This window comes from Pteronotus mesoamericanus, unplaced genomic scaffold (genome assembly GCF_021234165.1).
Source record: "Pteronotus mesoamericanus isolate MK-2021 breed Mesoamerican mustached bat unplaced genomic scaffold, CSHL_Meso_final scaffold_827, whole genome shotgun sequence".
Lineage (NCBI taxonomy): Eukaryota > Metazoa > Chordata > Mammalia > Chiroptera > Mormoopidae > Pteronotus > Pteronotus mesoamericanus.
The window spans coordinates 630821-654311 of NW_026555327.1; the positions used below are offsets into that span (position 1 = coordinate 630821).

The 23491-nt window shown below is 55.6% G+C and overlaps 1 protein-coding gene across 4 annotated transcripts in view; it reads right to left on the reverse strand.

Moving 5' to 3' along the window:
* The window catches only part of CACNA1A (calcium voltage-gated channel subunit alpha1 A), a 204933-nt gene that overhangs the window by 15570 nt on the left and 165872 nt on the right, over positions 1–23491 (reverse strand). For 3 of the 4 annotated variants that reach the window (XM_054563537.1, XM_054563538.1, XM_054563539.1), the window contains exons 28-37: positions 22011–22212; positions 20768–20932; positions 18411–18521; positions 15073–15156; positions 7560–7676; positions 7353–7418; positions 7068–7183; positions 5640–5790; positions 1777–1904; positions 452–548 (exon numbers count right to left, since the gene is read on the reverse strand). In XM_054563537.1, coding sequence (XP_054419512.1) covers positions 452–548; positions 1777–1904; positions 5640–5790; positions 7068–7183; positions 7353–7418; positions 7560–7676; positions 15073–15156; positions 18411–18521; positions 20768–20932; positions 22011–22212 — 1237 coding nt within the window. The remainder of the gene's footprint in view (positions 1–451; positions 549–1776; positions 1905–5639; positions 5791–7067; positions 7184–7352; positions 7419–7559; positions 7677–15072; positions 15157–18410; positions 18522–20767; positions 20933–22010; positions 22213–23491) is intronic. The other variant, XM_054563540.1, reaches the window with a different exon arrangement.

Here is a 23491-nt window from a genome sequence, read left to right on the forward strand (position 1 = left end):
TTTTCAGAACCGGATAAAGTTCTCTGGTTTGGCTGAGGCTGGTCTCTGAGGGGCCCAAATGGGGAGGGGGGCTGGGGGGTTGTGGGAGGAGGGCTGGGGGCTTCAGGAGGTGAAGGGTGGAGGGGGAGAGAGTGGAGGTAATGGTGGGGGAGCAAAGCAAAGTTACGATCCCCATGGGTGTCTGATTTGGGGCGCCGTTGAGACCCTGGGGTGGGCAGCTTCAGCTAAGAGCAAGCAGAATGGCTGAAGGGAACGGAGAGGTATGTTCCATGCTTCATCAAGTCTACGTGACTGCATTCTGTTGGCTAAGAGAGTTTTCTAGTTTAATGCAAGAGAGAGAGAGATGGCTCTGTTTTTTGGAGATATATATATATATATGAAATATATATATTGAAGAACCCCAAGCCACACTCATTCCATGGATGCTAGCAGGTTTTAGTGGAAATCAAACCTTGCAAGCAACCCTATGAGGACATTTCTTGCCTAAGCCGAGAGGGGGAGATATTACGCGCAATAAACTGTACATATCCTTATAATGAATCCGACCGCTGAAAGGAGAAGAGAGGGGATTAGTGGAGGCACAGGGGTCAAGCTGCCTTCACGCTGGGTCCCTGCATACACAGTGAGGTCATGACGCCAGGGGCTGGGGACTCCCTGGCTTGGAGACTTAGGATGAGTGACACTCACAGATTCTGGGGCAGAGGGTTTTAGAAGGGGTACACCCGGAGCTCTGGGCTGGGCGCCCCTCCCCCAGGGCTCTCTCTGCACCTCCCTCGTCCACAGTCTACATGGGCTACACTGGGATGGGGGGGCTCGTGGAATAGAGGACAAGGGGACAGCATCCAACTGCTGTGACCTAAAATCAAAAGAGGAAGAGTTAGGAGCCAGCGGAAAGTCAAGTCCCAGACCTACGGCTCCCCCCAGCCTCTTGGCCTCACGGAGGACTTGTCTGGGCGGCAGGGGTGGTAAGGACCGACTCCTTCCCCCTTTCTCGTAAAGCCTCCCCCCGGTGCCCAGGCTGCCCATTAATGTGTTCTCAGGCCCCACGCTCAGCCTGAACTAGAATCTTCAGTCAGCGGCTCGTGGGCTCTGAGCATGATGCTGGCGCCTCGGAGTGTCCTGCAAGTGCCTGGCGTTGAGCAGGCGCTCAGTACACATGCGCAGCTGACGCTCTGAAACCACCGCCTGCCAGCCTGGAAGAGGCACTCCGGTGCCCGCGGAGGTGGGAGAGCTCATGCCCTTCGTGACCACGAAGAGGCAAAGGCCACTGAGGTTCTGTGTCCTCTGCCCTGGCCTCGTGTGGCCACCTGCTCCAGGGGCCTGGGATCCCAGAGAGCGCTGGGTTCCACCACTCTCATCTTGCAGCCAGTCCCATGTGTCGGGGAGCTGAGCCAGCTCCTCTCCCCACACTCCCAGGACAACGAGGCTGAGAGGCCTTGGGCATCTTCCTCCTTGGGGCCTAGTGGACTTGTCTTCGCCATGTGGAGGCCTCCCAGTGAGGGGCAGGAGAGACTCCCAGCAGACCAGCTCCTCATGGTTGACTCCCTCCCTCAGCTCCCACAAAGCCTGAGGCTTGGGTGGGGGTGGCACCCAAAGCATTTGGCCTGGGCTGTGTGAGGGTGCTGATTCTCATTTCCTGCCTTAAACTGACTCCCCTGAGGTCCCGCTAGCTCCTCAGGAACCCCAGGACCCGAGGCCTGGGGCCTCACCTAGCCTGGGCTCCAGTGCCAGAGGAAGGCGGGCAGTGTGGCTGCAGCACCCGGGGTGGCTCCTTACCAGGCTGCGGGGTCGTACTCGGCCCAGACACGCACATACTCATCCAGGTGGTGAGGGCCCAAGATGGAGGAATCTCGCGTGAGGTACTCAAAGTTGTCCATGATGACGGCGACAAAGAGGTTCAGCATCTGCGGGGACCCCAGTGGCGGGGGAAAGTGAAACCCATTCAAACACATTTACACAGAGGCCCAGAGAGAGAGAGAGGGAGAAAGGTGATGTGGGGGAAGGGAGACAGACAGACAGATGGAGAATGAAAATGTGAGAGAGAGGCAGAGACAGAGATAGAGAGACATGGAGACAGAGGGTTGGAGAGAGGGAGGAGAGGCTATGAGAAACGGTGGCCAACACAGAGGGATCGGCACGACCCCAAATCCTCCCATACCTGGCCTCCAAAAAGGCCAGAGTGAAGGCTCTGTGCGGGGAGGGACCTTGTTGTGGTCCTGGTCCCAGCACAAAGTAAACACTCAGCAAACACAGGGTGAGGCAAAAGGAGGTTTACAGTTGTTCACATGGAAAATAATTAGGTAAAAAATAATAAAAAACACAAATAATAACCTGTTTCACATACTCACAACTGTGAACCTACTTTTGTCCCACCCTGGATGGATGGATGAATTTTTCTGCCCTCATCTGTATCTGGTAGCTCCTTTTCTTGTGTGGTTTTTTTTGTTTTGTTTTTTTTTAGTCCTTAATACACAGAGAGCTTGCATGGGTTTTGCCTCTGGGCCTTTGCAAAAGTTGCTCCTTTAGTGAATGTCATGATTTTTCTCCCTTTGGGTAACAACACTTGGCTAACCAACCCCCCAAACTTAAGATGCTGTGATTGGGTGTGGCTAACTCCCATCTCATGGCTCCACAGGCCTGTGATTGGTTGGGGAGGGGCACATGACCCAAGGTGGCCAATGAAAGCCTTCCCTGGGATTTTTCTGGCACTCTGGCTGCCATCTACAAAGAGGAAATACGAAGATAAAGCTGGTGTAGAGAACAGCAAAGAGGACGGGGTCTGCTTGCCTGCATCTAGCCTCATCTGGACTTTTCAGTTACACAAGTTAATTAACTGCATATTTCACTTAAGTCAGTTTTTGTTACTTACAACCAATCTGAGGAATATGTGTTCTAATCCCTGTGGGCCACTCTTTGAAATCTTCCTTCTCTCAGTCTAACTTTCCCCATCAAAGCACATATCACATTGTGCGCTACTGTGTGCTGACTTGTCTACCCATCACCCCTGAAGACTGAGGGAACTGGGTTCTCTCCTTATACCCCTAGTGCCTTGCACAAGGTCTGGCATGTAGCAGGTATTAAACAAACGTTTAGATGTAAACATAACAGGTGTTTATGTTTAATAAATGACCTGTAATTTTAGATGTCCCTAACTTTAGTGACTCTATTTTTAACTCATCGTTTCATGACATGGATTGAGCACCTGCTGCGTGCCAGTCACTGTCCTAGGTACTGGTTACACAGCAGTGAACAAAAGAGAACTTCCTGCCTTCGGGGGTGGGGGCTGATGGGCAAGTATTGCTGGTATTTTCTAGGGTGCCTGCCCTTCCCAGATAGGCTGCATTATAAAATCTTGTCCTTATATGCACCCATAGCTGCTTGGACAATGATGGCTATTTGACCAGGGGCTGGTCCGGCCCTTTCAGACTCTCTCTCCTGGGAATCCGGACCCGGGCAATGGCCTCTCTGGGTCGGTGGCTGAGAGACGAGGCCGCAGGTCTTGGTGCGGGGTCACTAGCCTGGAGAGGGTGGGCGTGTGGGGCTGGTGCTGGCTGGTGCTGGCTGGTGCTGACAGGTGCTGGTGCTTGGGAGGAGACCTACAGACCACACCTCTCTCAGCATTGGCTTCCTACAGCCTGCGAGTGGGGGCCGCAATTGGGAAGCCAGGCGTGGGAGGGGAGGGCGGGGAGAGCAGACTCCCAGGGCCCGTGTTGCGGGTTGAATTGTATCTTCCTCAAAAGACATGTTCAGATCCTAAACGCCGGTACCGGTGAATGTGACCTTATTTGGAAAAAGGGTCTTTGTGTACATCATCAAGTTAAGATGAAGTCAAACTAAACTAGGGTGGACCCTGACTCCAGTGTGACTGCTGTCCTCGTAAGGAGGACATCTGGACACCAACACACAGGGCGGAGGCCCAAGAGATGCTGCCATACCCAAGAGACGCCTGGGGCCACCAGAAGTTGCAAGAGAACAGGAAAGGCCCCCTTCAGAGGCCCTGGAGGCAGGAGAGCCCCGACAGCACCGTGACTGGACTTCTAGCTTCCAGATTTGTGGCACGATACATTTCTTTTCTTTTTTTAAAAAGAATTTATTTATTTAATTTAGAGACAGGGGAAGTGAGGGGAGAAAAAAAGGGAGATAAACATCAGTGTGTGAGAGATACATCTATCGGTTGCCTCCCACACGCCCCCACCAGGGGACCTGGCCTGCAGCCTAGGCACGTGCCCTGACTGGGAATCGAACCTGCGACCCTTTGGTTCTCAGGCCGGCAGTCAGTCCACTGAGCCACACCAGCCAGGGAAGGGAGGATACAATTCTGTTGTATTAGGCCACAAGCTGGTGAAACTCTGTCACAGCAGCCACAGGAAACAAGTACCATATGCAGCAGTCCAGGGGCAGCAGACAGCTAGGGTGCTGGCCCTGCCCTGGGGCTGCTAACAGCAGCTGGGGGGGTAACACCCTCCTTTCCTTTCAATACCCCATCCCTGGCATTCCTGCAGTCGGTAATCCCTGGAGATTGCCACACTGTCTGTCTCCTCTTGCTACCCTGTGTGGCCAATCCCCTATATACTTCCCTCTGCTCAAAACCCCTGGACAGTGTCTGGTCTCAGTGCGCTGTGCCTGCTCCAGGGGCAGCAGAGAACAGCGAGGGGGACGGTGGCGAGGCCTGGGGTGAGAGGGAAGGAGCGGGCAGCTGCGGTGGCTCCTGATCTCTCTCTCCAACCTTTTTCCACCTATCTATCCACTCATTTTTGTTTTTGCTTTCCAGGTTCTTGGCTTCAATCTCTTGCAGTGTTTCTTATCCCTGGGTCTTATGAGATTTCTCCTTCCAGCAAATTTCTCTCTTACTGTTTTTTAAAAACTATTTCATTTATTTATTCTTAGAGAGAGGGGAAGGGAGGTTGACAAGGAGGGAGAAAAACATCAATGTGAGAGAGAAACATCGATTGGTTGTCTCTTGCGAGGGCCCAGGCATGTGCTCTGACCAGCAATCAAAATAGTGACCTTTCACTTTGCAGGACGATGCCCAGCCAGCTGAGCCACACCGATCAGTGCTATCTTTTACTATGGAAAACCCACTCAATCCCTGGCAAAGGCCCAAGCTCCCAGAGAATGTTTATGAGGCTGACTTTTTCTTGCCTCCTGTTGGTACACAGGAAGGCACCCAGCTCTTGGAGAGCAGGTGGGAGTTACCTTCAGCTCCACAGAATGGGTCCTGGGACCAGCTCTCAGCTCTACTACGTTTTCCTTCAGGATATTCTGGGGGGTCTCAAGTAAGGGAAATTCTGACCCTCTTCCCTAGGGGACATTTGACAGTGTTCTGGAGACATTTTTGGTGGTCACAAGGGGAAGGGTAATGGGGCACGTGCTACTGGCATCTAGTGGGTGGAGCCTAGGGATGCTATTAAACAGCCCGCTATGCTCAGGACTATGCTCAGGACGGAGCCGCCATGGAGAATGACCCAGCCGGCACGTCGACGGGGCTGCGGGGGAGAGACCCCGGTGGCCTGATAGCGGGCCGGCTCAACGAAGCCTTGGAGGGAGCAAGTCTGCAACGCAGCCACATTCTAGAGAGATCCACACCTCCACGAGGGAGCCAGTTCTGGGCATCCCACCCCACATGTCCACAGACTCACCAGAAACGAGCAGAGGAAGATGAAGGAAACGAAGTAAAAATAAGCAAATTCATTGCCACACTCGGGAGTCAGGATGCCGGAGTTTTTGTCACACGGTTTCCCACTGAGGCAGGAAAGCATGATGTTGTGCCACGCCTCCCCGGTGGCACTCCTGAGGACAGAGAGGGGGCGTCAGGGGCCTGGGCACCAGCCCTGGGCACCACCGCCGCCCAGGGAGGCAGCATCTGAGGTCGAGCTCTTGGGCTGTGGGCTGGAGTCCCAGGAAAGTCACCTCTTTTCTCTGGGAGCTCAGGGAGGGGACTCATTCTCGCCTGTGCACTAAAGCCCATGGGTGGGTGGAGGGGCTTCGAAAAAGCACTGATGCCGTGGCTTCACTGACACGGACTTGGATTCAGTTGGTCTGGGCGGGGCCCGAGGACACAGGTGTGCCTAAAAGACCTCCCTCCTTCCAGGGGTTCGTCATCTTTTACTACTCCCGGCGGGCGCACTGGGCTGCCCCGACTCTCCCACAGCCGGCCACGCTTCAGCCGCGAGGCCTCTGCCCTTGCCGCTCCCACCGCCTGGACTACGCTTCCCGGGGTACCCACACGGCTGCCCCCTGCGCCCATTTCTCTCAGATACCACCCCCCACCCCAGGGAGGCATGACCCACCAGTCCTCTGTTCCTTTCTTTGTTGTTGTTAGATGAGAAAAAACTTTTTATTGTGCCAAAATATACATAACATAAAACCGATTATTTAAGCCCTTTAAACTGTCATTCAATGGCAGTGCCGTGTAACCGTCACCACGACCCTCGCCCAGCACCCTTCCATCTTCCCAAACTGAAAGTTTGTCCGCATTAAATATGAACTCCCTGTTCTCCCCTCTCCAGGCCCCTACCGACCTCTGCTCCACTTTTTTCTCTCTCTGAGTTTGCCTATTTGAGGTACTTCATACAAGTACAATCATACATTGTTCTTTTGTCCCTTCATGTCCCTCTTAATCTTAAATTTTATCTCCTCGTGTCCTCTAAAATTTGATTCTGCCACAGGAATGTAAGCTTCCAGAGGGCAGAGAATGTCTCTTCTCGCACCCACAGCGGTGCCTGGCACACGGCAGGTGCCCAGTAAAGCTCCCATGAGTGAAGGAAGGAACCCTAACAGGCAACCAGGATTAGGAATCGAGCCTCGGAGTCTATCGGCCTCAGTTTCCTCATTAGTCAGGTGCCGCTGCCAAGAACCCCCACCTCACAGGATGGTCAGCAGGAGCCGATGAGAAAAGGCTGGAAAACGCCTTTCACGTGTGATCCCAGGGCCTTTGGCAACTGCCCTCCCAGGGTTCCTGGGTCCCCCAAGCCCACCCGAAGCCTCGAGGGCACAGAAGGCTGAGGACACGCCCCTCCGCCCTCCCCCACCAGAAAAGGAGGCTGAAAGCACTGCCCCCCTCTCACCGGAAGAGAAGCATAAGGGCCTGGAAGAAGGTCCGGAAGTTGTTGTGCTCAGTGATTTGGAAGTCATCCTCATCGCTGTCCTCGTCCTCCACGTCGATGCCAATGTTGCCAAACACCTGAGGGATTGGAGGGTGATGACCAGGGACAGACGTGCCCCTCGGTGGCTCAGGGGAGCCCCGCTCAGTGCCCACGGCTGCCTGTCTGAGCGGGGCTCCCGCCCCACCTCTGCCTGTGGGCGGTGCCCCCCTGGGTGGCTCGGGGAACATGGTAGGGGGCAGCACTCACTTGCATCCCGATGATGGCGTAGATGAAGAAAAGCATGGCGATCAGCAGACAGACATAGGGCAGCGCCTGGTGGGAAGGAAGTCAGACGAGAGCCCTGCAGACGACATTCTCGGCAGGCGCGGCGGGCAGGCACTGCCACCCTCCATCGGGGGTGGCGTGGGGGGTGGGCCGCTTTTCCTCTCCGCCCTGGGCAGGGCGGTGGCTCACCTTGAACGACTGCACGAAGGTCCAGAGAAGAATTCGGATGGTGTAACCCTGACGGAGGAGTTTGATGAGCCGGGCAGCTCGGAAGAGGCGGAGGAAGCTCAGGTTGATGAAGTTATTCTGGGGAAATGGAGGAAGAAGGGGTGACCATCCACCCACCCCCAGGGACTTAGAGCCATCACCACTCACAGAGGACCCTACATGAAGCCAACCAACAGGAAAAAGCAAGCCAGACCCCAAATAAGGAGGGAGAGGAGAGAAAGCACTATTAATGCAGTGGTGCAGAGGAAAAAACTTGAAAAAGGGGCGGGGTGGATGGGGTGGGGGCAGAGGGCGGGAAGGAGGAAGAGGCAACAACTCAAAAAGCGTAACCCCTCCCGGCCAGCCCCACCAGCAAAGGGGAAAAGGAAAGAAAAGGGAAGGGAAAGGAATGGGGCGGGGCCGGGCAGGGAAGAAATAACAAAAGAACAAGGAAAAGAAAATATATCCAAATCATCCAATCAGGAAAAAAATCGAGATGGTTTTTGTTTCTCCCAACAACCAAATGCACTGAGACGATAGGACACAAGCAGGTCAAGTTGCCGAATCCATCACACGTGTACGATGCACAAACACCAGGGCAGGGTGGGGGAGCCAGCGCACTCAGGCCTGGTGGACGCGTGCGGGTTCCGAGGGCATGTTACGCTCTAGGCCAGAAATGCATCTGTCGTGGGACTCACCGGGCACCCTGCCCTGCCCTGCCCTGCCGAGCGGCCCACCCGCTCCTGCCCGCCCTGACCTCACCCCACGGCCAAGAGGACTCGAGCCAATTGGAGAAGTGGAAGAGCATCTTTTCTTACCCCCTTGGCGAGCGGGCATGGGGAGGACGGGAGGGAGCTGGGGCTGTTCGGCTGCAGGGCGAGTCCTCGCTGCCCGCTGAGTCGGAGAAGATGCATTTGGGGCCCTTTCCCCCCTCTCAGGGATGGCTTCTCAGCTTCTGGGGCTGGGTGGAGTAGCACGGGACCAGGCCTGCAGGGAGCAGGAAGTACGCAGCGCCCGTGGGTGGGTGAGCTGGCCATCAGCCCAGGCCCACCGAGGGGCCGGTGCTGGGGGCGGGGAGGTGGGCCGTCCCTGCCCCCAGGACCTCCCTGGGTGGCCCCTGCCTCTGTTCAAAGACCCCTATCTAGTTACTGCCTTTACCTCCTCCCGCCCAAGCCAGAACCTGGGGCGACAGCAGGGGGTGGGGGAGGCGGGAGGCAGCCAGCCAGAGATGGTGGGGCGGGGCCTGGGCGCTATGGAGCTGGAGCCTCAGGGGGCCCTGGTGGGAGACCAGGCGCTGGAAGTCACAAATGGACCAACCCTGGCCACCTGGTCGACAAAGTCATCTTGTTGGGCCCGAGCAGTTTTTTAGTTAAAAATGGTTGCCGCTGTTTAAAATTCAGATCCTCCCCCCACCCACCAAAATCTGGCTTTGTGGAAACCCTGGACCTGGTCCTGGCAACAGTCGCTGGGGCGCAGGTGCAGCCGCCTGCCTCGAAGCGGGCCGCATGCCCTCCAACGTGCCAGAGGCCCCACGTTCTAGAGGCAGCACCTGCTTTCCCAGTTTATGGCACCTGACGGGCCCCCAGAGGCATTGTGGGTTGGCAACCCTGGTCTCAGGCAGTCACGGGAGCCTCTGCTGTTCCATCACCCAGGGGCGTGGAGAGGTGGAGAGGCCCTCACTGGACCCTGCTCTATGGGACTTGGAAGAGCTCGAGACGTGGGCATGGGGCAAGATTTAGGCTGGCCCAGCCCTCATCCCCAAAAGGCACGGGGATGACCATACAGGCTGTGCCGACAGCCACGGCACCCCTCTGGGTCGGGCAATGAATTACATGGGCACCTCCGTGGAGGCTCCTGAGGGCTGCCTGGCTACCCGATCTGCCTCTTCCTCCGCCTCTGGCCTGGGAGCCGAGGCAGTGACGGGGGCCCGAGGGATCTCTGGGGCTGGCAAAATGCCTCTGGATTTGCTGGCCAAGTCTAGGACACTGTCTGGGACATAGCAGTTGGCCCCTAGGTCTCTAGGATGGGAGAGGGGACTGAAAGGTCCTACCCTGACCCTACTGGGCCCAATTGTTGTGACACTGTCCCAAGCTCCTTGAATAAGCCCCCAAACCCAGCTGAGTAAGACAGAGTCACACTCTGTGCCCCAGTGCCCTGAATTCCAGCCTGGCCTGGCCACCCAGCGCCACCTGGGGATGGGGCTGATGGCTCAGGTGTCCCCGGCCTTCTCCCATCCGTCCCCAGAGTACAAGCCATCCCTTCCTGGGGTGGGAACATAACATGTGGACTCGGCTTGGCATGCAGAGGCAGGGGGCCCTGGAAGCAGCCTCGGGGCTCGGGCTGGAGCGGGGGGCGCCTGCCACCATGCGGGAGAAGCAAGGGGGTCTCGCAGGGAGACGCGTGCAGAGAGCATGCTGCCCTTCTTGGAACCGAGGGGGAAGGGAGACACACAGGGAGGCGGGGTGGAGATGGCAGAGGTCTGGGTGACGGGGCAGGGGGAGGCGCAGGCCTGCCCTTGACCACCCCTCCACCTCTTCCCAGGTCTGCGTCGAGTCCTTCAAGGGCTCACAGAACTTCCGGCAACTTCCCTCTTCCTAGCTTCCATCTTTCCGTCCACAGGCCACAAGGAGCAGCTGTCCTCTCCTCCGACCCTGACCTGTGCATCCAGGTTCTAGGGTGCTCGGGGCGGGGCGCAGACCCCGAAAGGCTGGCCGTGCTCAGGGGCGTGAGTGCTCAGGACAGGGGACCCACCCGGCCAGTGGCTCCAGAGCAGTCCTGCCACTTGCAGGAAATCCTGCCACCTCCAGCCCAGAGCTGGCCTCAGCTCCAGACCCCATAACCACCTGCTGACTTGACTTCTTCCAGGGTGTCCTTAGGGCACCTCAAACACTCACCCCCCGCCCCAACCTGGTCGTCCCTAACCTCTGCCTCCTGGCTCAGGCCAGACGCGAGTCCCTCCAGGTCCCTCTCTCGCCCACAGCCCACCCCCGGGCCCCGGAGAGGCCCCGGCTCGGATGGCCAGTCCTCCGCTGGCCTCCTCCACGCCCCTCGCTGAGATTCCTGTTGCCTACCTCCAGCCCAGGCCTCTGCCAAGCCGCTCGGGGCTCTGCAGCCACAGTGACCTTGTCTAATCACGTTTCTGATTGCGACTCCCCTGTTCCGAATCTTCCCAGGCTCCCACAGCAAGGCCCAGAGGCCTGCCCCCTTCTGCCCTCTTTACTTCCTCTGGGTGAGCCTTCCTCTGCTCCTTGCTCCAGCCACGTCCCCTCACTTGTAGACTCCGCCCCCTGCATGCTCTCTCCCGCCACCGGACCTTTCCATGTGCTGTCCTGGGCCTCGAAAGCCCTTTTCCCTTCTCCGTCTTGTTAACACTGCTCTCCCTTCAGCTTGCAGCAGTTACAATTTCAAGTGGGTTTGAGGAGTGATTCGAGCACATGGCTGCACGTAAGGGGAGCAGTGGTGGTGTCCGCTGCCCACCCTACCCCTCCACCCGGGGCACGGAACTGGGGCTCATTCAATGTTTGGTGAATGAATGCGTGTGTACTGCTAGCAGGCGAGGAATCCTGGTGCAATGATGCCATTGGGGGTTCTTCAGAGGGGCTCAGGGGCGGGAGGGAAGAGGCAGATGAGATTTGACAGGGTAAGAGGTGTGCAAGAGTGCAAGGAGTTGAGTAAGTGTGGAGAGATGGAGACGGTGTGTGCTGAGGCGGGGCTATGGGTGTGCAGGGTGGATGGGTGTAAGAGAGGAGGAATTGTGTGTGTGTGTGTGTGTGTGTGTGTAGCAGGAAGGGGAGGTCAGATATGGAGCCCAAAAGAGAAGACGGCATGTGCGTGCAGTGACCCTGTATGTGTGGCACACGTGCGTGTGCAGATCAGGGCTTCAGAAGAGGCCTGCGCTGGCCGGCCCGCCTGGAGGCAGCCAGGCCCAGCTTGAGCCGCGCTGAGTCTCCCTGGCCTGAGAGTCTTTGATGGCGTGCTGCCCCCCCCGCCCCAGACCCCCTCCATCTGACTTGGAGATTTGTCTCTGGTGGTCAAGCCCACAAGGCTCGAGGGCTTAGGATGGGGTGAGGGACGGGTGGAGCCTTCCTGGGGCTCAGGCTCCGTGGAGCTGAACAGGGAACAGGGGTGATGTGAGGGCAGCTGAGGGTTCCGAGTGTCAGATGGGTGTAAGCAGTGGGGCGGGAGGCCCGGCCAGCCGACGTGTCCCGGCAAACCCATCCTGCTCTCTGCAAAGGATGCAAACCAAGGCACACAGAGAACCCCAATTCAGAACCCAATGGAAACAATGAGAGAGGCGGCGGGGCAGGGGAGAAGGGAAGGGAGAGAACAGTGGGAAAGAGGAGGGAGGGGGCGGTTGGGGTTGGAGAGAGGGCGGACAGACGGGAGAGAGGGGCGTGCGTCAGGCATTCCAAGTCAGAAGGCCCAGGGCGTGACGTGCAATGCTGATGCGAGAAGGTGCGTTCGCAGTTAATGTAAGGCATTTAGACTTCAGAAAGAAGGAAGACCAACCGGATTCTAGATGCAGATGTTGAAGATGGAGGGGGAGCGGGCGGGCGGGGGCAGTTGGGGAGGCGTGTTCAGCGTTTTTTAGGTTGATTTGTAACCAGTGCCAAAAAACCAATGGGTTTCGGTTCCCCGGGCGGGGAGTGGGGGTGGTGGTGGTGGGTTGGGAGATAGTCATTGGTGTATGAACACACAGACCACGTCATGGATGAACAAATGAATTTCATAGTGCATTTTGATTGGATGAGTTTTTCAGACGGCGTTGTGCCAATATACAGTTTAAAGAGCAGGCATGAAAAGAGACAAGACAAGAAACACAGTCATTATCCATCGCACGCAGGGCAAACCCACATCACCCCGGACACTTGCGGGCAGCAGCTTGAGGCCCAGTGGGTCTCATGCTCTCTCCCCACCACCCTGGGGACGCGCCCTCCCAAGGGTCTGGTTCCTCCTGCCTCAGACCTAGTGGGCTTACCTGGGAGGCAGGAAGGGGTGACTGGGGGCTCCTGGCCTGGCAGGGCAGGCCCCCCGACTCCAGGTGGGGAGTTTATCGTCCCTAAAAGGGTCCGAACACCCGCCCTCTATCTGTCCCTCCAATGATTCTAATTCAGAGCTGGCGAGGGGCGGGCGGCGGCGGGGGGACAGGCCGGCTAACTAAAATTCCAAGTAACCCCGGTAATAATAGCCACCACTTATGAACTATTTATTTTCTGGTAGGTTCTGTGCCAAGCATTTCACACGGATGGCTCTGACTTGTTAAAAGCAGACCTTTCTCCTTAGAATGTCAGCCCTTCGGGGCAGGCAATCTTGTAAACTCTGATTGGTTCACTGCTCTGTCTCCAGCACCTATCGTAATGACTGACACAGCAGGTGCTCAACACGTGCTCACTGAATGCATGATGGATGTGAGGCTTGCAAGATCTGAAGCGGGTAGTTATGAAGACTATTCCCCTACACAGGTCAAGAAGACGTGACACCACTGCCCAAAGTCAAACAGCTCGTAGGGAGGGCGTCTGACGACTACAGGGGTCCTGCTGCCTCTGAATCGGGTCCCTTGTCCCACCCTCCTGGCCTCTCCTTCTTGCAGCCAGGACAACAGGCTGTTGGGGTCCAGCCCTATGATCTCTTACTGGCAACGGAAGGTTAGAACCAGCTTCCTCCACACGCCTCACTGGGGTGGCCAGGCCACTCCTTTCAGCCTCTTGACCCAGAGGGACATTGGGTCAAAGAGGTCTAGAGCTCCGCTGTATGGCGAGATATTCTGACCGCCCGCTGGAGCTCAGACCTCGTACAAACTTAGGACAAAGGTAAGGTCTAGGTTCTGGACCTCTGCCAGGGGACAGTGGCCAGGTGGGGGCACCCCAAAAGGGACAGACCCCAGGTGGGCATGCCCTCTCCGGAGTTAAGTGCCAGGGGTGGGATGGGGGGAAGGGGGAACTTCTGGATCCCTGGAGCTGAAGGCAAAGAGGCGTGGCCAGGGTACCATGCGGGGAAGGGTGCTGGGGGGAGAACCGGGCGCGGCCCCCGCTTCTGTGTGGCTCCCCAGCCCCACGGCCTCCCGGGATGGAGCGTGGGCCCATGGGCCCTTGCTGCCGGGGGCTCACTGGGGGACACCCAGGAAACACCAATGTGCCCTCAGGAGTCACCAGCCCTGGCTGCGAAAACCTGGGCAGGCGCCTCACTTCCCTGAGCACTGAGCCTCAGTTTCCCCATCTGTGAAATGGTACAACACCCTCTTTCCTGGGCACCACCCCACCCAGATCTATTGTTGGCTCTTTCCCGCCTACTGTGAGCATCTCCTGGATCCGGGTCCTCTGGCTCCCTGCGGGCTGGGCTTGGCCAGGAGGGGCTGGCAGGAGACAGGGCGCGATGAGAAACCGGTTGGAGTATTTCTACCCAGAGGCTCTTTCCAGCTTTGGCCTTTCCCTCTGTGTTAGTGGTTCCGTTCCTCCTTGTCCACAGCTACCACCAGACAGTCCCTCCTTGATCTAGGTCAGGTTCCCTCCCCACTTCAACATCTGGGCAGGTAACAGCTCCCCCCAGTGGCTGCATTTGGGATGTCTTCCCGCCTCCTCCATGAGTGGTCTTCACTCTCCCATTCCGTCAGTTGAACCCTCCGAGGGAGTTCTCTTATGTGCTGAGCCACTGGCCTATACCATGAACTATCCATGCAAAATGCTTGGCACAGGGCCTGGCAGACGGCAAATGCCCCGTTCCTGCCAGCATTCTCAATTCATTATTTTTATTGCTATTATTGCGGGGTGCATACCATTCCTGGCCCTTGGCTCTGATACATTCTGCCCTTTTGCTCCCTCTTCAAGAATCTCCTACCCTCCCCCCAACCTCTCGAGGGTCCCCAAGCCTGGGCTCACTGGCAAATGGCCGAGGAGGGGTTCTTGAACAGGGATGCTGGGGCCCCGAGTCTTTAAGAGGAGGCAGGATAATGTGGGACCACCCCAGGGAGGCCCAGAGACCCCCGCGTGGGAAGCCCCCGGGTCTGGGGATAGAGAAGGCTCTGGGAGCGGTGTCTCTTTGTTGGCCCAAGGACCAGGGCTCCCTCCTGCCTACGGACAGGAAATTGTTAGTTCAGGCAGGAAGCACTTGGAGCTGGTTCTATCTGGGCCCCAGCACTGTGTGGGGTTTGGTGTGGGGCTCCGCTTTGGACCCTGTAAGGGCGTCCATTCTCTCAGTGCACCCAGTTTAGTGCACACGGTTTATTCATCAGCCAACGACACAGGGCAGTTTGCGCTGCAGCGCTGGCCTCGTGGCCATGGCTTTGGGCATCCCTGTCTTCTTGAACTGCCCTCTTGAGGGGCCATCCTTGCCTCTGGGGGCCCTGCTTCTCCCTCTCTGCTCATGGCCAAGTGCTGGCAAGAGCCAGCTGTGGCTGTCGGGACCTGCTGCTTCTGGATGACCTCTTCCCCTGCCCCCCCCCGCACCCGCTCCCCTCCCAGCCAGGAGTTTCCCAGAAAGAAGCTAGTGGGAAACTTACCCCAAACTCAGTCACGAGGATGTCGGTGATGCTGCCCAGAACAGTCACAAAGTCGAAGATGTTCCAGGCATCGCGGAAATAATTCTAGAATGGGACCCACAGGACAGAGATGCCACCGGAGAGTTCCATGCCCGGCCCCCTCCGTGGCCAGCCCGGGGCACAGCTGCCGATCAGCCCAAGTGCCTGGGACAGTCTTGGTCATTTAAGTAGCAAAATGCTCCTGAGAGGCCTCCTCTGAGTCCCTTACCCAGAACTCCAAGCCTACCATTGGCCCGCCTGGCCCGAGGGGCGTGGCCTCCAGGAGCCTCTGCAGCTCTGCTGGGGAGAGGACCCTTGGAAGCAAGGATTACCGCCCATTTTACACAAGGCAGCACGCTCAGGGCGTGAAGCCTCACTCGCCTGGTAGGTGAGCAGCACGGAAATGAAGGGTGAGGATCTGACCTCAGGCTTGGACTTTGAGTCCAGAGTCTATGTTCAGGATGCTCCTGGATTGGACTGTGTTTATGGCACCCTCTCAAAGGCAGTGGCCACTGGGTTCACATCCCAGCTCTGCTACTGTCCAGCTGTGTGGCTGTGGGCTAGAGACTTAACCTCTCTGGGCCTCCACTTCCTCTGGAGAAGGGGACAGTAACAAGGGTGCAGAGGCCTCCTAGGCACATGCCAACCTGCTTGTCTTGGCTCCCTAGTGGTTAGAAAGGACCGTGTTCCTAGTTCCAGTGGGTGGGCTGTGAGCAGAGGCAATGTGAGCCGCTTCTGGGCCAGTGCGGTACTGTCAGAACCCTCTTAACCCTGGCAACCTGCAACATTCCAGGCGGGGGCTGCTCCAAGAGTCTGGGCCCCTGTGCAACTACAGACAACGAGCCTGCCTGCCCAACGTCAACAAAACCTCTGACTGAAGCGCCTGAGATGGGGGAGTTGTTTGTTACTGTAGATAACTTGATAGGTCCTGATTGATACCTCCCTGGCTGAGTGCTGGCTCAACTGGGACATACAGGTGCAGTGCACTGTTGTTAAAACACTGAAATATTCCACATGATCTGAGCCCACATGGAGCAGTACCCCTGCCTGGATCTAAGGGTCTGGCTTAGGCGGCTCTCCCCGCAAGGCTGGTTGGGACCCATGCCAACCAGAGGCCTTCCCAAGCATCCTCGCAAAGCGCAAGTCAGGTTGTTGCGAGTGCTCAGCTCCTCCCCTGAGCAGCTGACCCGGTAGCAGCCCATCTGCCTCAGAGAGAAGGGCCCAGGCTTAGGAGCTGGCTGTGCTCCTCAGGATCAAATTCTTTCAGCACTTTTGAGTTAGAGTTGGACTCTGTGTGCCTTGGTGCCCTCTTACGGAAGATAGGGGTATAACAGCAATCAGATAAAAGTCGGGGTGGGGGGAAGATTTGGTATACAGTAGGTGCTCAATAGATGGGTGTTGTTTTACAATTACCTAAACACAATTCAGATTCCACTGGCACTTGTCGTATTTTAGCAGGTGCTGCTGGGCCGCTGTTCATGTCCCCTCATATTTTGACTGTGTACCTTCGTTACTCTGCCCCGGGGCTTTCCAGGCTGCATATTTGCTGGGGGAATTAACAACTCCCCTGGGAGCAGCCGCTGACTACGGCAGATGGGCACTGGAGGATAAACACCCAGCTTCCGCCCTGGTGACTGGAATCACGCTGATGTGCTCTCTGCTGCCTCAGGCCGACAAGGGGCTGGACCCTGGGCTCCTGGGGGAACTCATTGAAAACACAGATCCGGGGGCCCCCATCTGACCACGTGGATCAGAGTCTCTGTGAGTGCGTCTGGGGCGTGATTCAATTTATAAAAACCTCCCCAAGCACTTCCAATGGTGGCAGAGCTGGGAGCCACTGCGTGGGAGGAGAAAGGAGGGGCCATGCGCTTTACTGTAACCCTTCCGAGCATTGGCCGTGCGCTCACTGCACCCAGGCTGCACCCTCGGGCCCCAGGAACACTTTATCTGTGTTTAGGGTTTGCAAGAGCTGCGCTGAGAAGAAAGGCAGAGGACGGGCCTTTCTCATGATGGAGAAGGGGGGAGGAGGTGACGCAGCCTCGATGTGATTTGAATCGAGAGCTCTCTGGTGCCAAAGCCAAAGCCCTTCACCACTTGGGGAAGCCGAGGTGAGAGCTGGGCCCCGCCCCCGAGACCAAGCTCGGACCACAGGCTGCGGGTCCTTCTCTTCAGAGAAACAGGCGAGTGGGGGTCAGGAGACAAGACAACCTGTTTCAAGTCTCAGTTCGGTCACTCCCTGGGGACCTTCTCGAGGTCACTCCAACTTACAACCTGTGACGCTCAGGGCTTCCTCCCTTTTTTTTTTTTTTTTTTTGGTGCTGTGACTTTCCTTGACCACCTGGGAAGACCTTCCGAGGGTAAGCTTTATAAGGGCATAAAATAAAATACCCAGGATTGCAAGACACCTGTTATATTGAAACACGATGATCAAAACATTTTTTAAACGGTGATCTAGTGATGAATGCACTTCTTCATTAACAGAGTAAATAAGTTCTAGCTGTAGGTTTAATGACCACCAGCATTTTGAAGCGACGATGGGTGCACACTGAATTTTGAGGTTTCTGCAACCTCTGTAATGCCCTGGGAGGATATGTGATTTCTGTCGGTGACACAGATTGTATTGTTAATACTGCAGGGGCTTGTTGTCTGCCTTCAAGATGGAAGGAAATGCTAAAGTCCAGCAAAATATAAAGACGTAACTTTTTTCACATGTACTTCCATAGGCCCTCCCCCCCCAACCCACAGAGCCCCTTGTGGGCCAGTGGGCCTCAGGTTAAGGCAGTGGCATTACTGGGAGATGAAATCAAGTGAGTGCGTTCTAAACTGCATTCAAAGAAAAGGAAATGGAAATCTGGTAGAATAGACAACTTCAGAGTTCAGGGCACACAATAAGGAAAATCAGGGCACCGATTCTGTGAAAATTTCATTTCGGCGCCTAGGTGCACGTCTGTGTGCCAGGCTCCACTGCAAAATGCATTTCTTTCTGTGGACCGCAGTTAGAACAGTTTGAATGCCATGGACTTGGCCTGTCTGGATCTCAGTTTCCTCATTTCTAAAACAGATGACTCACTGGGTCATTTTGGGCAACGACTGAGTAAATACATGCCTTGCACTTAGAAGTAGTCAACACGTGCTGGGTATCATCGGTGTTGCCTGGCAAGCGCAAAAACGTCTAAGTGGAGTCTGTGGGTGTTGGAGGGAAGCCCAAGCCACCACCGAGGTTGGGGGTCTTGGGGCTGCTGGGTAGACCACCACCCAGCACCCTGTGCCCCTCCAGGCTTCCTCCCAGCCCACAGCTCTAGCCCCAAGGCTGGACTTACCAGAATCCCAAAAGCCATGACTTTCAGCAGACATTCCAGAGAGAAGAGGGAGGTGAAGACGATGTTGAATACCCTCAGCGCATTTTCATAAGCCAGGGAGGCTCCGTAGAACTAGAGAAGGAAAGAAGGAAGGTGCTGAGCTTGGTGGGTGACAGTGTCTGGGGAGGCGGCTTTGTGGCTGTCCTGCCCCAGGCCAGACAGGACTCACACTTGGAGTCCCTGGTGACATCCCGTGGAGCCAACTCCAGGCAGGCTCTTCACGTCAACACAAAAACAAAACAAAAACACTTTTCTTGAATCCTGTCTTAGATCCTGGGACAGCCTCGCTGGACAGGGCTTGCGAGGACGTCTAAGGCTCTCTGCAGTACTTTGTTTTCCCAGATCTCTCTTTTCTTTTTAAAGATTTCATTTATTTTTAGAGAGAGGGGAAGGGAGGGAGAAAGAGAGGCAGAGAAACACTGATGTGAGAGAGAAACATCGATGGGTTGCCTCTCACATGTGCCCCACGTGGGGAGCAGGCTCGCAATCCAGGCATGTGCCCCAACTGGGAATCGAACCGGCGACCCTTTGATTTGTAGGACAACGCCCAGCCAATTGAGCCATGCTGGCCAGAGCCCAGGCCTCTCTTTTTATTCCTACCTGTACACTCCCCAGAACAAGGTTCACAACACTTCCAAAGAGTTCCCTTGCCTCCCTTCCCAGGTGATCACCCGTGCCAGAGGCAACTGCTCTTCTGACTCCTTATGAAATATTCTTGACCAAACTGGTCAGACTTGAATCTCTAACCTTTAGACCTGACTACCAGGTTACAGGAAATACGGCAGATGGAGGAAGAAGCCACAGTAACCCCCGAGGGGACCGAGGCACCCAGAGCTGGAACCGTTTTCATTTGGCTCGTCCGGTTTCCTCCAAAAGTCGAGTGCGTGTGTTAGCGGGGGGGAAGGTATAGATGGGGAGGACAGAGATTAAAAGGACAAAAACTGGAGGCCCTGTGTGGCCGTTCAGATCTTGGCTCAGAAAACAACTTGCTACAAGAGACATTTTGGAGACAATTCACTATGGATCTTAGCGAATTATCACTCATCTTGTCAAGCTTAAGAATATGTAGGAAAATGTTGTTTTTAAGACATGCAAACTGAGGAACTTAAGGGTGAAATAGTGTGGTGTTTATAATTTAAAATACTTAAAAAACATAGATGGAGTGTCCACAATAGGTAAAGCCATAGGGACAGAGAGCAGACTGGTGGCGGCCAGGGGCGGGCACGGGGGAGCAGGGAGCGGGCGGCCACGGGGACGGGCCTTCTTCTGGTGGCGAACATGTGCAGGACCCAGACAGAGGCGGCGGCGGCACAACATGGTGAAGGAACTACATGTCACGGAACTGCACGCGTTGAAGTGCTCAATTTTATGTTATGTAAATTTCACCTCAATTTTAAAAAAATAAGAAAAAAAAAGAGATGGAAGTTAACAGAGTACAGCGGTTCAGCTGGGTAAGCACAGGCGACGGGCCCTGGGTGTCCCCGAGGCCTGGGCCGCTGGCTGTGGTCCCGGGTGCGGCTGGGAATGCAGTGTCCCAGGCCCACCCCAGACCTGCTGAGCCAGCACCTGCCTTTAATAAGCTCTGCAGGTGGTCCGGCTCCCTTCTGCTTGTTTGAAACTGTTCATCATCCTAACAGTTAAAAAAAAAAAAAAAAAAAGAACTTGCTTATGGAGAAGGATTTTTGAGGGAAAACAGGCACTGCTTTGTCACTGGTTCGGACATTTGCAGCCCAGTTTATTGAGTGTTTCCGAAGCGTGGAGAGATGTGCTCATGTCTTTGCGTGCATTTTCTCATTCACTCCTCCTCTCCACGTGAGGGGAGGAAGGGGCCATGATTAATGTCACCATTTCATTGACAGGGAAATTGAGCCCTGGAGTCATGGGTCACTGTGGGAGGTTGCACCCTGAAGAGGGCGGCAAGGTCTTTACCTGTCCCTCCTTCCTCATTCCATTTGTCAAACGTTGATCAAGGGCTTCTTGTTACCTCTGAGCCAGACCCTCACTGAACCTTAGGAGTTCGGGGGTGACTAGGACTTGTCTGGCTCTTCGGAGCTCCCAGGCTGTGGGGGGAGACTGATGGGCAACCCGCACGGATAGCAGGGCACGCGAGACAGCCGCAGGGCGCTTGCAAAGACGGCCCCCTTGTGCCGTCTTGGGAAATCTAAGGGCTTCCTGTAGGAAGGGGCCGGCCAGACGGGGGCAGGGCGGTGACAGTGTAGTCTGTCCGGAAGCCTCACAGCCAACGGTTCCATTTTGCCGGCGGAGGGCAGGCGTGAGGGGCAGAGACGCGGAGGGCAGGGAATGGGGCCGGGACTCACCTTCATCATGAGCACGATGGTGTTGAGGGCGATCATGGCCATGATGGTGTACTCGAAGGGTGGGGACACCACGAACTGCCACATGCGGTACTGGAAGCTCTGCTTGTTCTGGGGCATGTGCCGGGTCAGGGGCTTGGCGCTGATGGCGAAGTCGATGCAGGCCCTCTGTGCGAGAGAGGCCAGTGGCGTGAGCGCCCGAGGAGAAGAGGTTGGACACAGAGCACCCTCCGTCTAACTCAGCTCGGCTCTCCGGCACGCCCTGCCCCCAGCGGGGATCCCTGGGCCCCCACAGGCTCCCTGCGATGGCTCTCTTTTCCCAATGGCTGTGGCTCCATGAGAAGTCACTGTCTGCTGGAAGTGGTGCTGACGTGTCCCCTATTATCTCATGGAAACCCCTTAGCAAACATGGGAAGTGGATACTGTTAACAGCCCCACTCTGCAGATGAGGACAGTAGAAGGTCAGAGAGGTTAAGGCACTTGCCTGAGGTGGCACAGCTGTCACATGGGCCAAACCCAAATCTAAACTAAAGCTTCACTTTGAAGCCTAACCATTCTTACTAAATACTTTGCTTCTTTTCCGGGAGGGAGGGAGAGAGAGGAGTCGTACTTGTGACCTCTTAGGGGTCAACACAGTAGAGGACAGATGCACTGTAGGTCCTCCACCCAGCTTGGATGATGTTAGAAAGACAAAGGACCATGTCTAATATATGCCAGTGTACTGGATTTTCATTAAAAAAATGCTCCCTGGGGGACATTATACTTTCCCACTCCACTGACATCACATGTGGATGTGTGACTCATTCAGGCTAAAGAAATGTGAGCAGAGGTGACTTGTGTCACTTCTAGTCACAAGTCTCAAGAATTGGATGATGGTTTGCTATATATACTTTCCTTTTTATCGGAAGTGTCTCAGAGGGAACCCGGGTAACAATGATCCAGAGTAGAATGGCTTGGACGTGCAAGGTAAGCAAGAGATCACTCCCTTCATGGCTATCTGGCACTGAGATCCTGGGGCTACTTGTTACTACAGCATAACCTAGTGTAAACGGACTGATACACCCATCTGTCTGATGTTACTTCTCTCTGAAAACCACAGGAAGGGCTGCCCTGCAGACTAGGTTCTGGCCGGAGGATGTTGCTGTTCCCTCCCCACACGCCCCCGGAAGTGGGTTCCTCCGTGTGTATGTACGTGAGGGGGGAAGCATGTCCATTTTTAAAGGGGGATACAACTGGAAAGTGGTACCTCATTTTTCTCCAGGCTGTATTCTTCCATCATCTTGTCCCCCTGCTCCTGGAAGGTGATGATGATCAAGGCCACAAAGATATTGACGAAGAAGAAGGGGAACACAACAAAGTAGACGACGTAGAAGATGGACATCTCCATGCGGTACCCGGGGCTGGGACCCTGGTTCTCAAAGGTGGCGTCCACGGAGTGCTTGAGAACCCTTTGAGGACCAGGGTGGGCACAGGGGCAGGCGGGGCAAGGAAACAGGAATGGAGAGAAATATTAAGAGAAAATGGACAAAAAATAATCCCTGTTTTCTGACTTCAGTTACCATGGTTACTTTTCCCACCTCCTTGGTCTGCAAGGAGTGTTAACAACGTCAGTTACTTTTACCACCATGTATCACGAGCATGTTACGTGCCAGAAAAGATGTTCAACGACTTATTTATTTTCCCAGCATCCCTCTGAGGGAGGGTCTTACTGGCTCCATTTTGCACACAAGGACACTAATGGTCAGCAATTTAAAGTGACTTGACGAAGAGATCACCCACTCAGACGTGCCTGAGTTGAGACTGGAAAGCAGGCGTGTGCTGGTTTCAAATGGGAGTGAGTAGGGGTCACGGAGGCAGGTGTGTGTGTGTTTAAGTGCAGGGGGCGGCGGCAGCTGAGCAGGTGCATTGGGGATGCGCCTGACAGTGTGTATGGGAACAGCTGCTCCATACGGTTGCAAAGGTTGTGCACTGCTCAAGGGCGCTGTGTCTGAGGGGTGCCATTCATACTACAGACATGATAGATTTGTGTATCCGTGATGACAACTTTTTGGCAGGCGGCCATAAACTGTCTTATTTGAGCAAAATCATTAAGAATATTGCAAACGATTTTCTGACAGATGGAAGTGAAGTCTGTTGGGGAAGGGGTATCTTTAAAAATTTCACCCAAAGGTGCCTTCTGGCCTAGCACTGGCCCCATGTGTGTGGGCGCTGAGGGTGTGCGTGGGAGAGGAGGGATGCGCAGGCTGGCGACTGGGCTTCGAGAAGGAGGCAGGAGAGGACGCTGAGGGACCTACCCCGCCTTCAACCCGGCATTTCCGAGATACCTAGGGCGAGAACCTGGACCAGGGCGAGGACAGTGAGGCCAGCATCCTCAATAATCAAGGTCAATAGTATTTTACTGCAATATTTTAATAAATCAAAATGAATGCTCCAAAGCCCATGATGAACAGCATATCAAAACTTTAAATAAAGACAGGGTCCGACCCTGCCCTCGCACGGTTCAGCCTCCCCCGCCTCCCCCGGGCCCGGCCCTCTCTCTGGGAGAGAGTGGTCCCAGTCAGACTCGACAACGCTCTGCCCGCAGCCCGTCTGGGAGATCTGCGTTCTCAGTACACAGCGGGTTAAGAGGATGTGACTGCCTGTGTACACGAGCCCTCCAGTAAATTAGAAACAGTGCCCCTTCTGGGGGCTGTGGGGACTGCAGCTCTCAGGGCTTGGTGAACTAAG